At 45.3% G+C, this 14,977-nt stretch overlaps 1 protein-coding gene across 1 annotated transcript in view; it reads left to right on the top strand.

The window, feature by feature from the left end:
- CHM (CHM Rab escort protein) overlaps positions 1-14,977 on the top strand; it is a 182,708-nt gene that overhangs the window by 75,271 nt on the left and 92,460 nt on the right. The window contains exons 4-5 of the mRNA XM_063938649.1: positions 1,258-1,379; positions 8,908-9,295. Of these exons, the coding sequence (XP_063794719.1) occupies positions 1,258-1,379; positions 8,908-9,295 (510 nt within the window). The remainder of the gene's footprint in view (positions 1-1,257; positions 1,380-8,907; positions 9,296-14,977) is intronic.

Below are 14,977 nucleotides of genomic sequence, written 5' to 3' on the forward strand. Positions count from 1 at the left end.
GGGCAAAACCATGTGCACTGCAGGGGGGGCAGATGTAACCTGTACAGAGAGAGTTAGATTTGGGTGTGTTGTGTTCAAATTGCAGTGTAAAAATAAAGCAGGCAGTATTTACCCTGCACAGAAACAATATAACCCACCCAGATCTAACTGTCTCTGCACACGTTACATCTGCCCCACCTGCACTGCACATGGTTTTGCCCAACTGCTAACAAATTTCCTTCTGCGATCAACTCTGAATTACCCCCTATGTGCACAAAATTTGTTTTATGCACAAAATGATTAAAAATATTGTATAAAATTAGCTCCAGAGTGTGCATCTCGTTTTTAGACTTGGGACCCATCCCCAGGATATCTAATCTGTATATATTCCAAAATACGAAAATCCAAAACACTTCTGGCATTTTGATTAAGGGATACTGAGCATGTATATAATAACAGGATATGTGATATTGCGGAGACCAGCGGCTTGGTCTTTGCTGCTTGTGCAATATATATTACTGTAGAATAGTATTTCCCAAACGTCATACCACTTCTGTATATGTATATACTGTGATATATATATACACATACATACACACACACACACACAAAAAGCAAATTGTCTGGAACTCCTTAGATGTCCCAAAATGTGTCTACTTGTTCAACGTTTCGGTTTATGCTACCTATTTCAAGAACATACACAACAAAGGAAGTGACATACCTAATTTCTATTATGTTTATTTATTTTTTTCATTTATTTATTTTGGTTTTTATTTATATTCAATATATATATATATATATATATATATATATAAAATATATATATACGGATAAGTGATACTCAACCTGTATGTATGTGTGTGTGTATATATATATATATATATATTTTATTATAGGCTATGGCAGTGGTCCTCACACTGTGTTCCGTGTACCCTGGGGTGCCTCAGGGCACTTGCAGGGGGGCCTCGGATTGGTGGTCCAGGACCAATTCACATTATTTATGGTCAATGTAATAAGCAAACCCTGCGCTGGAGGCTGTCAATCATAATATATGTGCACAAATAGAAGCACATCGTGTCCGCCATCACACATGTGAACCTAAGGATGACATAATTTATTTAATTTAATATTTCTGTCTAAATTTCTCAATAAGAAACTTGGCGTGAAAATAATTCTAATACTCTGGGGCGCCGTGAATCCAATTAGTTTGAGAAGCACTGGGGCTATGGACATGTCCCTGCTTACTCTGTATACCTCTGTGTTATATCCTGCCGGCAGAGAGAATGTGGCGTGGAGGAACGCGTGGCCAGTACAGAACATACAGCAGAGAATGAAGAACAGATTCCCCTGAACCAGAACGACACAACCATCCAGAACATAGAAATATTCACTTATTCCAGGTAAGACCTTTATATCACTTTGTGTTTCTGGATAAAACACAGATTTACCATCGTTCATTCACTATCTGACTATGAAATTGTGGATTTCCCCAACACCTTGTTTGGGGGGATTTGTAAAATACATATAAATAATTAGTGTTGTGTTACTGATATTTGCAAACTAGAAATGTGTTACTGTATCTACATCTCCTATGAGCATTTGCTCAGTACAACTCCTGTGGAAATCGCACTGTGCGTAGAACCAGTGACGCGAGCGTCAGGCTGCGCTTTGTGCTGCAACCTCTTCCCGGTTGTTTCATCTAATAACGTTTTGTTTGTGGCGCTACTCTAGAATCACCGCTGATGATCCGGCCTTTTCCCTGCACTCCTGTATATTGTGTATAATGTTCTGCGTTGCCTTTCCTGATCAGTAATAAGCTCTGCGCAGTGGCCTCAGTAAGCTCTGCTAGCGTCACGTTGCTGTACGGGCAGGAAGGTGCTGTACTGTTCAGGGATATTGTACTGGGCTAGACGCTGTTTTGATCCAGAGATGTCACGTTTTTTAAAAACAATCAGATTGCTTCTATGCGATTATCTGTAGCCACGTTTTTTAGGTATCTTGTAGCTTGAAAGGGCCAGCATGACAAAGGTAAGAATAAATTGCTGTCACCACAAGTTATTAGATTATGCTAGAAGATTGCGGACATTTTTCTGTGATAGCTAAGCTGTAGTAAACCCTATAAATGTACTACAACGACCAGGTGCAATCTCGGCATAGAAGCAGCAAAAATATATATTGCAGACCAAAGAGCCAGATGTTGCATCAGATGAAGTTTTCAGTCTCCGCATGAAACGCGTCAAACACACACTATTGAGCCCTCGGTCAGTACTAGGGCCAGTGATTTATTACATACACGGTATTGTTGCAAATGCGTTATATCACTGTTCCGGTGATTAGTTTCTGTTTTTTCGCTGCTATCTCTGACTGCACACGGCGCTCCTTATTGCTGGTAATGCGCAGCCAGGATACTCTGCAATGCAACTTACGCAGTATTCTAGGCGGTCTTGGACGTTTTCTGGCTTATCTTGGACATTTTTTTTAATGGGGCAATCATTTACCATTGCCATATAAATGATTGACCCTTTAAAAAAACAACAGAGTTCGGACAGAATCACGCACGTTTGGCAACCTGGCCTCCATTACATCCCGCACATTGGGGGTCATTCCAAGTTGATCGCACGCTGCCGATTTTTGCAGCGCAGCGATCAGGTTACTACTGCGCAGGCATATGCACCGCAATGCGCACGCGCTTCGTACGGGTACAAACAGCATTGTTGCTGTGCAATTCTTCTAGCGACGATTCCATTCGCACAGCCGATCGCAAGGAGATTGACAGGAAGAAGGCGTTTATGGGTGTCAACTGACCGTTTTCTGGGAGTGGTAGGGAAAACGCAGGCGTGTCAGGCGTTTGCAGGGCGGGTGTCTGACGTCAATTCCGGGCCCGGACAGGCTGATGTGATCGCAGCGGCTGAGTAAGTCCAGAGCTACTCAGAAACTGCACAAAACTTTTTCGCCCCGCTCAGCTGCACACGCGTCTGCACACTTGCAAAGCGAAAATACACTCCCCCGTGGGCGGCGACTATGCGTTTGCACGGCTGCAAAAAGTAGCTAGCGAGCGATCAACTCGGAATGAGGGCCATTGTGTTTTCTTTGCAACACTTTAATGACTTGGCTCTTCTCTCCAGTATGGGACTGTTATGTTCCGGATACAAGTGACTATTCCCCCGATATATAGTGACACTGTCATATGGTGACTAGAGGGAAATGTATCACAGCTTGGAGAGAGAGATAAAGTACGAACCAATCAGCTCCTAACTGCCATGTTACAGGGTGTGTTTGAAAAATGACAGGAGCTGATTGGTTGGTACTTTCTCTTTCTCTGCGTTATCTCTCTCTCCATACTTTGATAAATCTCCCCCTAACAGTTAAGTTTTGTTTTGTCATTATAGTTTAGTTCAGCTGATTTTGATCATTTGAACCTATTTCTAGTAATTATCTCAATTTGTTTTATGCTTAACCCCTTATATATATTTTTCACTTACTGGTATGTTGTTCAATTTGTTTATAATACAGTATAATTAAGTTCACCGTCTGTTCGGTATTATTGCATTGCAGCAGTGATTATGTAAAAAAAATATATTTTATTGTTATAGGTATAATGTTTGATTTTATATTTAATCAGATGTAGCACTTCAGCGGTGCTATATATATATATATATATCTATATATCTATATATATTCCATGTTTTCCATGAGTAGATGAATACTCACCTTTCAGAGCAATGTCAGTGTGTAATATACTGATAAATGGGGACTTTGCAGTGGAATAAGCCATCTGTGCTTTAGAAGAGTCTGTTTCGCACTCCTAGAGAACACATACAGTATATTATGCACTGGAATAGAAAACGTTCGGTTCTTCTCACACTTTGATAAGAGGATGCGTAGACTGGAATGGAGCTTTGGCTAAGGAGATAATTATTGGCGCGCACGCCCGTGCCTTTGTGTGCTCTTCAGTGACTTCTGATATACTATTGTTATATTTTACGCTATACACCAAACGCTGGCAATCTCTGGGCAGCTTCAGGACGTGGATAGGAATTGCGCAGTCGCTCCCTCCAGAAGTGGCGAGTCTCACCTGGCGCAGACGCTGCGTGTACATTGACGACTGACACCGTCAAGTGAAATTCAAATTACAAAGTGTATTTATTGGTGCATTGAAAGAAGGGGAAATAGTAACAGCTGTTGTTTATACTCTGTAATATTCTTCCTTAGCTTTGTGGCTGGAGAGTCCTTGAGGAAATTTGCTCATAAATATTATGACCGCTCCACATAAAGCAGGCGGAGCAGGTAGTTCTGGAGAGCGCGCCGGCACTTCCCAGGCAAATGCCGATTTTGTAATTTTATGTAAACAATCAATCTCCCACATTGTGTAATGTGTCATTCCAGCAACTGGTGGAAGAACACAGAGGGGAGGGTCTGCCGGGGGCGCGCCAGCAATGTGCAGGAAAATGCTATATCGTCTCCAGCCCACAGACGTAGCTATGTACATAGACGATGAATGGGATTACAGGGGGATTTCTTCCCAATCCACAGCGGGTTGTCCGTTGTCTCTCGCCTCAGTCCTGTTACAGGAAGCTGCCGGGACGCTGCTGTGCAGAGGAACATTCCCCGTGTGTATAGAAGCACGTTACAGACTGGACCTATGCGCGGGATCAACAGGATAAAAGCAGAGATCGTTCCACCTTATCTGACCTGTCCCAGAGATACCGGGGGCTCTGGCGGACCCCCGTTTCCAGTGTACGCAGGCTAGACGTAACCCCCTTATTGACACCATTCAAATAGAAAATAGAATCATTGAAATGTTTAAACCTGTTTCCACCAAAACACACGGATACTTGATCATTACTGTGTGCAGATAGGACGCTGTCACCATGATACCCATCATAGAGGGGATTCCATGTTCTGTTAATTTATATCTGCGATATGGAACAATGTATCAGCTGCTGCAGAGCAGTTTATGTGAAAGTGAACGAATCAGAATGTGTGCAGGACACTCCCAGAAATATGTCAGTGTGCATGGAACAATGTTTTCCACAAATATATATCTATTATCTGACAGCATTAGGTTACATGAACTTGCTGTGCTACATTTGAGTGAGCTGCAAAATATTTTCCTCCATAAAGGTAAAATCAGTATATGTGTGTGTGTATGTATATATATATATATATATATATATATATATATATATATATATATATATATATATATATATATATATATATGTGTGTGTGTGTGTGTGTGTGTGTGTGTGTGTGTGTGTATATATATATATATATATATATATATATATATATATATGTGTGTGTGTGTGTGTGTGTGTGTGTGTGTATGTATATATATATATATATATATATATATATATATATATAAAAATATAAATAAAATACAACATATAAGTACATGATGGGTGGAACTCTGAGAAAAAGTAAATTTCTGACAACTATTTAAAACACATAACAGAACTTGCACCAGAATTTAAGCAGCTTCATTAGTTTAGCAGTGTATTATAAAATTAGTTATGAAATTATACTTGGTTAACTCTGAAGCATATTCATGATGTCTGCTACGTTTACATTTATACATTTTACAGTTTTATTCTCCTAGAAAGTAATTTGCGTGCAAACCGCCATCATTATTCTAGAAAGTAATTTGCGTGCAAACCGCCATCATTATTCTAGAAAGTCATTTGCGTGCAAACCGCCATCATTATTCTAGAAAGTCATTTGCGCGCAAACCGCCATCATTATTCTAGAAAGTAATTTGCTCACAAACCGCCATCTTTATTATAGAAAGTAATTTTAGGGAAAAACGCCATTATTATTCTAGAAAGTAATTTGAGCGCAAACCGCCATCTTTATCATAGAAAGTAAACCGCCGTCGTTACTAAAGTAGATCTCACCCCTCCGTAGAAAGCTCTGTTTTCCTCGTACAGTATAAATAAGGAAACCGACTAAGGAGCCTTTTAAAACTAAATAGCAGAATAAACCCCAAGACTCCTATTTATAAGGTCGATTTTCTGTTGCACATCACCGGCTATTACACACGAAAAGTCATCGCTCAACGAGGCAGAAAGCAAAGCCGGCGCGTTTCTCTGAGCGCGCTCGGCACAAAGTCGTGCAGCAAGCATGTTATCAAACAGAAATCCTCATTAACCCGACAGCATTAACCTAAATAAAAAACAAACCACCTTCTCTGCATTTACCCTCATTGTGTCCGTCCCAGTGAATATGGCGACGGTTTGGGCGCAGCAAGAAGAGCTTTAGAGGCGTGCGCCCTGGTCGGCACCGGTTCTGTAACTCTTAGTCTGTTTGTTAGGATTTGCTGGATGACTGAGCAGGATGGAAATCTCCCGCGGCTCTGTGTGTGTTTCCTCAGCTCTGTACTGGATGATTCTGCTGCGTAGACAGAGATCGGTGCGCGGAGATTGTGTCTCTATCTGAGGTCTGTTGTGTCTCCTCTGTATCCACTGCTATATATTAGGTTCACACTCGTGTCCCACAGGATATAAGTGGGGATCATACCAATAATATAGGGACTCTTTAAACGATTATTATGCATCCTGTCTGCATTTACTGCTCGGTCGCTGTACACTTATGGGTGGCGGAGAAAAATGAAGCAAGACCAAAATCAGCTAATACGTACCCGGTCAGGACGCATCTGATAGTAATATTACTTTGCTGCCCTTCTACTGTGCAGCAAGGCGGGGAAATTATCTCCGATCAAAACCTTTCTGGAGGGCAAACAGCTATGGCTGCCTTTCTCATACACACAGCACAGTCATTTGATGGAAGAGAAGAGAGAAGGAAGGGAAGGTTTTTAGATTACACAAAGCAGACAGAGCTCAGAGAGACATTCCGAAGCCTCACTGCTCACTACATCATGTGACCATGGTTGCCATGAAAGTCACATGAGGCAGTGCAGAATTATATAAAACATTATAACCAATCTGAAGAAACAAGCACAGGATTATTGGGATTTACCAGCATTCTCCTTTGTAACCTGCCACAGGGACTTATTCAGAGTTGTTAGCAAACCAATAAAGTTAGCGATTGGGCAAAACAATGTGCAGTGCAGGTGGGGCAGATGTAACACGTGCAGAGAGAGTTAGATTTGGGAGGGTTATATTGTTTCTGTGCAGGGTAAATATTGGCTGCTTTATTTCTACACTGCAATTTAGATTTCAGTTGGAACACACCCCATCCAAATCTAACTCTCTCTGCACATGTTACATCGGCCCCACCTGCAGTGCACGTGGTTTTGCCCAATTGCTAACTGGTTTGTTAACAAATCTGAATAAGGCCCTTCCTGTCTTATGTTAGAGAAAACACACCTAATTTGTTTTAAAAGGGTGGCGGGATGGGGGTCAACTGCAGAACTAAATACACAGAGTGGGGTATTTATGTAAGGAGCTCAATCTGCTGAATTACAGTAAGAGTAAAGGCGTCATTATTATTACTTTATAGGACAACACAAGGGGTCTGAAGCCCTGTACAGAATTTATACTGCAATAGGAGATAACACGTACTTGAAAACTGTGCTTCAGTATAGCTGCGTAGACATTTGCAATCTCACCCGTGCACGGGGACTGTGCCCCAGAATCCTGGTCTGACACCCCTAGCAAAAACTGAGGCTGCGCTATGTGAATGGTGTTCAGATCAGTGGTAACATGTACTGGGGGCTGCACACCACCCCCGTTACAGAAGGTTAGGGTCCCCTTACACCTTTGAGTTATAGTGAAGAAATGGGTTACTTTAGGCGTCTCCTGTAATAGAAGATCCCCCCCCCATCCCTCTTTCCTTACGTGGCCGGGACTGAATTGTGCTGATATGACAACAGTGAGGAAAATTTAATGAAACAGCGAACAGAGGATTCTGAGAACATTCTACCTGCCTGATTCCTGTTACCTCCACCTGTCCCTCTAGGACCCTGGGCTGCCGCTGTTTTACCGCCTCTGGCACCCATTAGTAGCCACGCCCAGTGTACGGGGGCACGTGTGGATCCTCCGGCTCCTCTCCTCTCCCCTGTAAGATTAGTCCTTATATTTACATTGCAGTGGCAGCAGCTGGTTGCCCCCCAGAGGCTCCATCCGCTTAATTAGGTTTAACGGTTTATTTTCCCATAAAATACCTTTTTTTCCTCTTAAATAATTGTATCCTGTAGTAGAAATTAATATTAATGGTCCTTGCCTCAATTTTTCATCTTTGTAATATAGATGTGAATTGAGAAGAAATATTGTCGTCTTTTCTTAGAGAGAGAAGATCCTCAGCCGGCACAATTCATCTCCGTGATTAGTCTTCTTCCTGCAAATCAGAGGCGTAATTGAGTTTCTGAGGGCAGATGGATTAGGCAGAGAAGTCATTTTACACCGGACGCATTTAGCAGCAGTGGCAGGGATCAGAGAGCGCAACATAGGCAGCCAGCTGGCGCGTGTGGGACTACAAGTTCCAGCATGACTTTCTAGAGAGCCTGGCCTAAACGTGGAGCCGCGTTTTCGCATAGTAGTTCTTCCGTATTAAATGGTGGTTTCACTCTTTCTAAATCTGTGTGTGCCAATAGCTGTATATTACTATTATGTTGTCACTGATAATATTATTGGTCTTTTTGTTTTAATTTTTATGTAACCGAAGACTTTACAATATAATAATGTAATAATTAAGAAGAATCCTTGTAAAGCCCTCACATTTCCCCTCACAGCACGCAGCGGCCATTTTGTCTGTATGATAGAGTAACGTCATTAGCACCCAATGAATCGACAAACGTGGCACCGGTATGTGTAGGTGTCAGGGGCACTTGTGACCTATTTATTCTTCAGTAATATTATAAATACTCGGTCTCACTTTATGCTGAAACACAGCTACAATGACGCCACGCCGGAGACGTGACGTAGGGAATCCCGCACCCTGGCTAAACTGTTATTTCATTTACAGGAACGGAGACTCTGGAGATGTGGAGGAAGCTGGGGCACTCGGGATGAATCTAGAACGTTTGACCACCGATTCCACATTGCCAGATGCCACCAATGAAGATGCCCCTCAGGTGACTCCATCTGCTGACCAGCCGGACGCTCCGGCAGAAATCCAGGACACTCAGGACGCAGAGAACGCAGCCAGCAGTGACCAGAAAGAGTCCGCAGGAAGTGACCAGATACCCAGTGATAGCATCGTCCCGGCCGCTAACGCAGAGCCAAGCCCTGCTGCAACCTGCCACAAAGCCGTCACCTATTCTGATATTGTCAGGGAAGGACGCAGGTTCAACATTGATCTCGTGTCAAAGGTCGGTGCGTCAGGCATACTTCTGCATGGTGCATATACAAGAGTTTAGGTTTTGGCATTAGAAACAGTATATGGCCTTTTTGGGGTTCACTTGGAGTAACCAACTTTTCTATACAGTATATTTACATTTTTAATAGAAGTTTGTAATAAGCTGGAGTAGACCAATCACAGAGATAGAACATTCACAGGTGTAAACTTACCTGTAGCCAATCAGAGTGTTAGAACATTCACAGGTGTAAACTGACCTGTAGCCAATCAGACTGTAGAACATTCAACTGGTCTAAACCGAATTGTAGCCAATCAGAGCATGAGAACATTCATAAGGCTAGACCAAGCTGCAGCCAATCAAAGCATGAGGACATTTCTTGGACTAGACCATCCTGTAGCCAATCAGACGTGTCCGTGAAACATGTTGCAACCACAGAATTAGTAAGACTTTATTCAATATTATTCTATGCATTGTTTTCATTGCCTGTTCCTAATGTTTCTCTGACGTCCTAGTGGATGCTGGGAACTCCGTAAGGACCATGGGGAATAGCGGCTCCGCAGGAGACTGGGCACAAAAGTAAAGCTTTAGGACTACCTGGTGTGCACTGGCTCCTCCCCCTATGACCCTCCTCCAAGCCTCAGTTAGATTTTTGTGCCCGGCCGAGAAGGGTGCATTCTAGGAGGCTCTCCTGAGTTTCTTAGTAAAAGTTTAGTTTTAGGTTTTTTATTTTCAGTGAGACCTGCTGGCAACAGGCTCACTGCATCGAGGGACTAAGGGGAGCAGAAGCGAACCTGCCTGCTTGCAGCCAGCTTGGGCTTCTTGGCTACTGGACACCATTAGCTCCAGAGGGACCGAACACAGGCCCAGCCTCGGAGTCCGGTCCCAGAGCCGTGCCGCCGGCCCCCTTACAGAGCCAGAAGCAAGAAGAGGTCCGGAAAATCGGCGGCAGAAGACATCAGTCTTCACCAAGGTAGCGCACAGCACTGCAGCTGTGCGCCATTGCTCCTCAGGCACACTTCACACTCCGGTCACTGAGGGTGCAGGGCGCTGGGGGGGGGGCGCCCTGAGCAGCAATAGAAACACCTTGGCTGGCGAAAATACATCACATATAACCCCCAGGGCTATATGGATGTATTTTAACCCCTGCCAGAATACAGCAAAAAGCGGGAGAAAGGCTCCGCCCCCTTCTCGGCGGACTTTTCTCCTCAGCACACGGGCGCCATTTTCCCTCACAGCTTCGCTGGAAGGACGTCTCCCTGACTCTCCCCTGCAGTCCTGCACTACAGAAAAGGGTAAAACAAGAGAGGGGGGCACTAATTAGGCGCAGTATAAATAAAACAGCAGCTATAAGGGGAAAAACACTTCTATAAGGTTATCCCTGTATATATATAGCGCTCTGGTGTGTGCTGGCATACTCTCCCTCTGTCTCCCCAAAGGGCTAGTGGGGTCCTGTCCTCTATCAGAGCATTCCCTGTGTGTATGCTGTGTGTCGTACGATTGTGTCGACATGTATGAGGAGGAAAATGGTGTGGAGGCGGAGCAATTGCCTGTAATGGAGATGTCACCCCTTAGCGAGTCGACACCTGAGTGGCTGAGCTTATGGAAGGAATTACGTGACAGTGTCAGCTCTTTACAAAAGACGGTTGATGACATGAGACAGCCGGCTACTCAGCTCGTGCCTGTCTAGGCGTCTCAAAAGCCATCAGGGGCTCTAAAACGCCCGTTACCTCAGATGGCAGATACAGACGCCGACACGGATACTGACTCCAGTGTCGACGATGAAGAGACGAATGTGACTTCCAATAGGGCCACACGTTACATGATTGATGCTATGAAAAATGTTTTACATATTTCTGATAATACAAGTACCACTAAAAAGGGTATTATGTTTGGTGAGAAAAAACTGCCTGTAGTTTTTCCTGCATCTGAGGAATTAAATGAAGTGTGTGATGAAGCGTCGGTTTCCCCCGATAAAAAACTGATAATTCCTAAAAGGTTATTAGCATCATACCCCTTCCCGCCAGAGGATAGGGCACGTTGGGAAACACCCCCTAAGGTGGATAAAGCGCTCACACGTTTGTCAAAACAGGTGGCACTACCGTCTCCTGATAGGGCCGCCCTTAAGGAACCTGCTGACCGAAAGCAGGAGAATATCCTAAAATGTATATACACTCACACGGGTGTTATACTGCGACCAGCAATCGCCTCAGCCTGGATGTGCAGTGCTGGGGTGGCTTGGTCGGATTCCCTGACTGACAATATTGATACCCTGGATAGGGACAGTATATTACTGACTATAGAGCATTTGAAAGATGCATTTCTATATATGCGGGATGCACAGAGGGATATTTGCCGACTGGCATCAAGAGTAAGTGCGCTGTCCATTTCTGCCAGAAGAGGGTTATGGACGAGGCAGTGGTCAGGTGATGCTGATTCCAAAAGGCATATGGAAGTATTGCCTTACAAAGGGGAGGCGTTATTTGGGGTAGGTCTATCAGACCTGGTGGCCACGGCAACTGCTGGGAAATCCACATTTTTACCCCAGGTAGCCTCTCAACATAAGAAGACGCCGTATTATCAGGCGCAGTCCTTTCGGCCCCATAAGGGCAAGCGGGCAAAAGGCTCCTCATTTCTGCCCCGTGGCAGAGGGAGAGGGAAAAGGCTGCAGCAAACAGCCAGTTCCCAGGAACAGAAGCCCTCTCCCGTTTCTGCCAAGTCCTCAGCATGACGCTGGGGCTTTACAAGCGGACTCAGGCACTCCCCTAAAGTCTGCTTTACCGACGTCTCCCTCCGACAGGGAGGCGGTATTGGAAGCCATTCACAAGCTGTATTCCCAGCAGGTGATAATCAAGATACCCCTCCTGCAACAGGGACAGGGGTATTATTCCACGCTGTTTGTGGTACCGAAGCCGGACGGCTCGGTGAGACCTATTTTAAATCTGAAATCCTTGAACACTTACATACACAGGTTCAAATTCAAGATGGAGTCACTCAGAGCGGTGATTGCGAACTTGGAAGAAGGGGATTATATGGTGTCTTTGGACATCAAGGAGGCTTACCTCCATGTCCCAATTTACCCTTCTCACCAAGGATACCTCAGGTTTGTGGTACAGAACTGTCACTATCAGTTTCAGACGCTGCCGTTTGGTTTGTCCACGGCACCCCGGGTCTTTACCAAGGTAATGGCCGAAATGATGATACTCCTTCGAAGGAAGGGAGTTTTAGTTATCCCGTACTTGGACGATCTCCTGATAAGGGCAAGATCCAGGGAAAAATTGGTAGTCGGGGTAGCACTATCTCAAGTAGTGTTGCGGCAGCACGGTTGGATTCTCAATATTCCAAAATCGCAGCTGATCCCGACGACGCGTCTTCTATTCCTTGGAATGATCCTGGACACAGTCCAGAAAAAGGTGTTTCTCTCGGAAGAGAAAGCCAGGGAGTTATCCGAGCTAGTCAGAAACCTACTAAAACCAGGCCAAGTATCAGTGCATCAATGCACAAGGGTCCTGGGAAAAATGGTGGCTTCCTACGAAGCAATCCCATTCGGCAGATTCCACGCAAGAACATTCCAGTGGGACCTGCTGGACAAATGGTCCGGATCGCATCTTTAGATGCATCAGCGGATAACCCTGTCTCCAAGGACAAGGGTGTCTCTCCTGTGGTGGTTGCAGAGTGCTCATCTTCTCGAGGGCCGCAGATTCGGCATTCAGGACTGGGTCCTGGTGACCACAGATGCCAGCCTGCGAGGCTGGGGAGCAGTCACACAGGGAAGAAATTTCCAGGGCTTGTGGTCAAGCCTGGAGACATCACTTCACATAAATATTCTGGAGTTGAGGGCCATTTACAATGCTCTAAGCCAAGCAAGACCTCTGCTTCAAGGTCTGCCGATACTGATCCAGTCGGACAACATCACGGCAGTCGCCCACGTAAACAGACAGGGCGGCACAAGAAGCAGGAGGGCAATGGCGGAAGCTGCAAGGATTCTTCGCTGGGCGGAAAATCATGTGATAGCACTGTCAGCAGTGTTCATTCCGGGAGTGGACAACTGGGAAGCAGACTTCCTCAGCAGGCACGACCTCCACCCGGGAGAGTGGGGACTTCACCCAGAAGTCTTCCACATGATTGTAAACCGTTGGGAAAAACCAAAGGTGGACATGATGGCGTCCCGCCTCAACAAAAAACTGGACAGGTATTGCGCCAGGTCAAGGGACCCTCAGGCAATAGCTGTGGACGCTCTGGTAACACCGTGGGTGTACCAGTCAGTGTATGTGTTCCCTCCTCTGCCTCTCATACCCAAGGTACTGAGAATTATAAGACGGAGAGGAGTGAGAACTATACTCGTGGCTCCGGATTGGCCAAGAAGGACTTGGTACCCGGAACTTCAAGAGATGCTCACAGAGGACCCATGGCTTCTACCTCTAAGAAGGGACCTGCTCCAGCAAGGACCCTGTCTGTTCCAAGACTTACCGCGGCTGCGTTTGACGGCATGGCGGTTGAACGCCGGATCCTGAAAGAGAAAGGCATTCCGGAGGAAGTCATCCCTACCCTGATCAAAGCCAGGAAGGATGTAACCATAAAGCATTATCACCGCATTTGGCGGAAATACGTTGCTTGGTGCGAGGCCAGGAAGGCCCCTACGGAGGAATTTCAACTGGGTCGATTCCTACATTTCCTGCAAACAGGAGTGTCTATGGGCCTCAAATTGGGATCCATAAAGGTTCAGATTTCGGCCCTGTCGATTTTCTTCCAGAAAGAACTGGCTTCAGTGCCTGAAGTTCAGACGTTTGTCAAGGGGGTGCTGCATATACAGCCTCCTTTTGTGCCTCCAGTGGCACCTTGGGATCTCAATGTAGTTTTGGGGTTCCTAAAATCACATTGGTTTGAACCGCTTAAATCTGTGGATTTAAAATATCTCACGTGGAAAGTGGTCATGTTGTTTGCCTTGGCTTCGGCCAGGCGCGTGTCAGAATTGGCGGCTTTATCCTGTAAAAGCCCTTACCTGATTTTTCATACGGACAGGGCAGAATTGAGGACTCGTCCTCAATTTCTCCCTAAGGTGGTTTCAGCGTTTCACCTGAACCAGCCTATTGTGGTACCTGCGGCTACTAGGGACTTGGAGGACTCCAAGTTGCTGGACGTAGTCAGGGCCCTGAAAATATATGTTTCCAGGACGGCTGGAGTCAGAAAATCTGACTCGCTGTTTATCCTGTATGCACCCAACAAGCTGGGTGCTCCTGCTTCTAAGCAGACTATTGCTCGTTGGATTTGTAGTACAATTCAGCTTGCACATTCTGTGGCAGGCCTGCCACAGCCAAAATCTGTAAAAGCCCATTCCACACGGAAGGTGGGCTCTTCTTGGGCGGCTGCCCGAGGGGTCTCGGCTCTACAACTTTGCCGAGCAGCTACTTGGTCAGGGGCAAATACGTTTGCTAAATTCTACAAATTTGATACCCTGGCTGAGGAGGACCTGGAGTTCTCTCATTCGGTGCTGCAGAGTCATCCGCACTCTCCCGCCCGTTTGGGAGCTTTGGTATAATCCCCATGGTCCTTACGGAGTTCCCAGCATCCACTAGGACGTCAGAGAAAATAAGAATTTACTTACCGATAATTCTATTTCTCGTAGTCCGTAGTGGAGGCTGGGCGCCCATCCCAAGTGCGGATTGTCTGCAATACTTGTACATAGTTATTGTTAACTAATTCGGGTTATTGTTGTTGTGAGCCATCTTCCAGAGGCTC

Source organism: Pseudophryne corroboree, chromosome 8 (assembly GCF_028390025.1).
Source record: "Pseudophryne corroboree isolate aPseCor3 chromosome 8, aPseCor3.hap2, whole genome shotgun sequence".
NCBI classification, from domain to species: Eukaryota; Metazoa; Chordata; class Amphibia; order Anura; family Myobatrachidae; genus Pseudophryne; species Pseudophryne corroboree.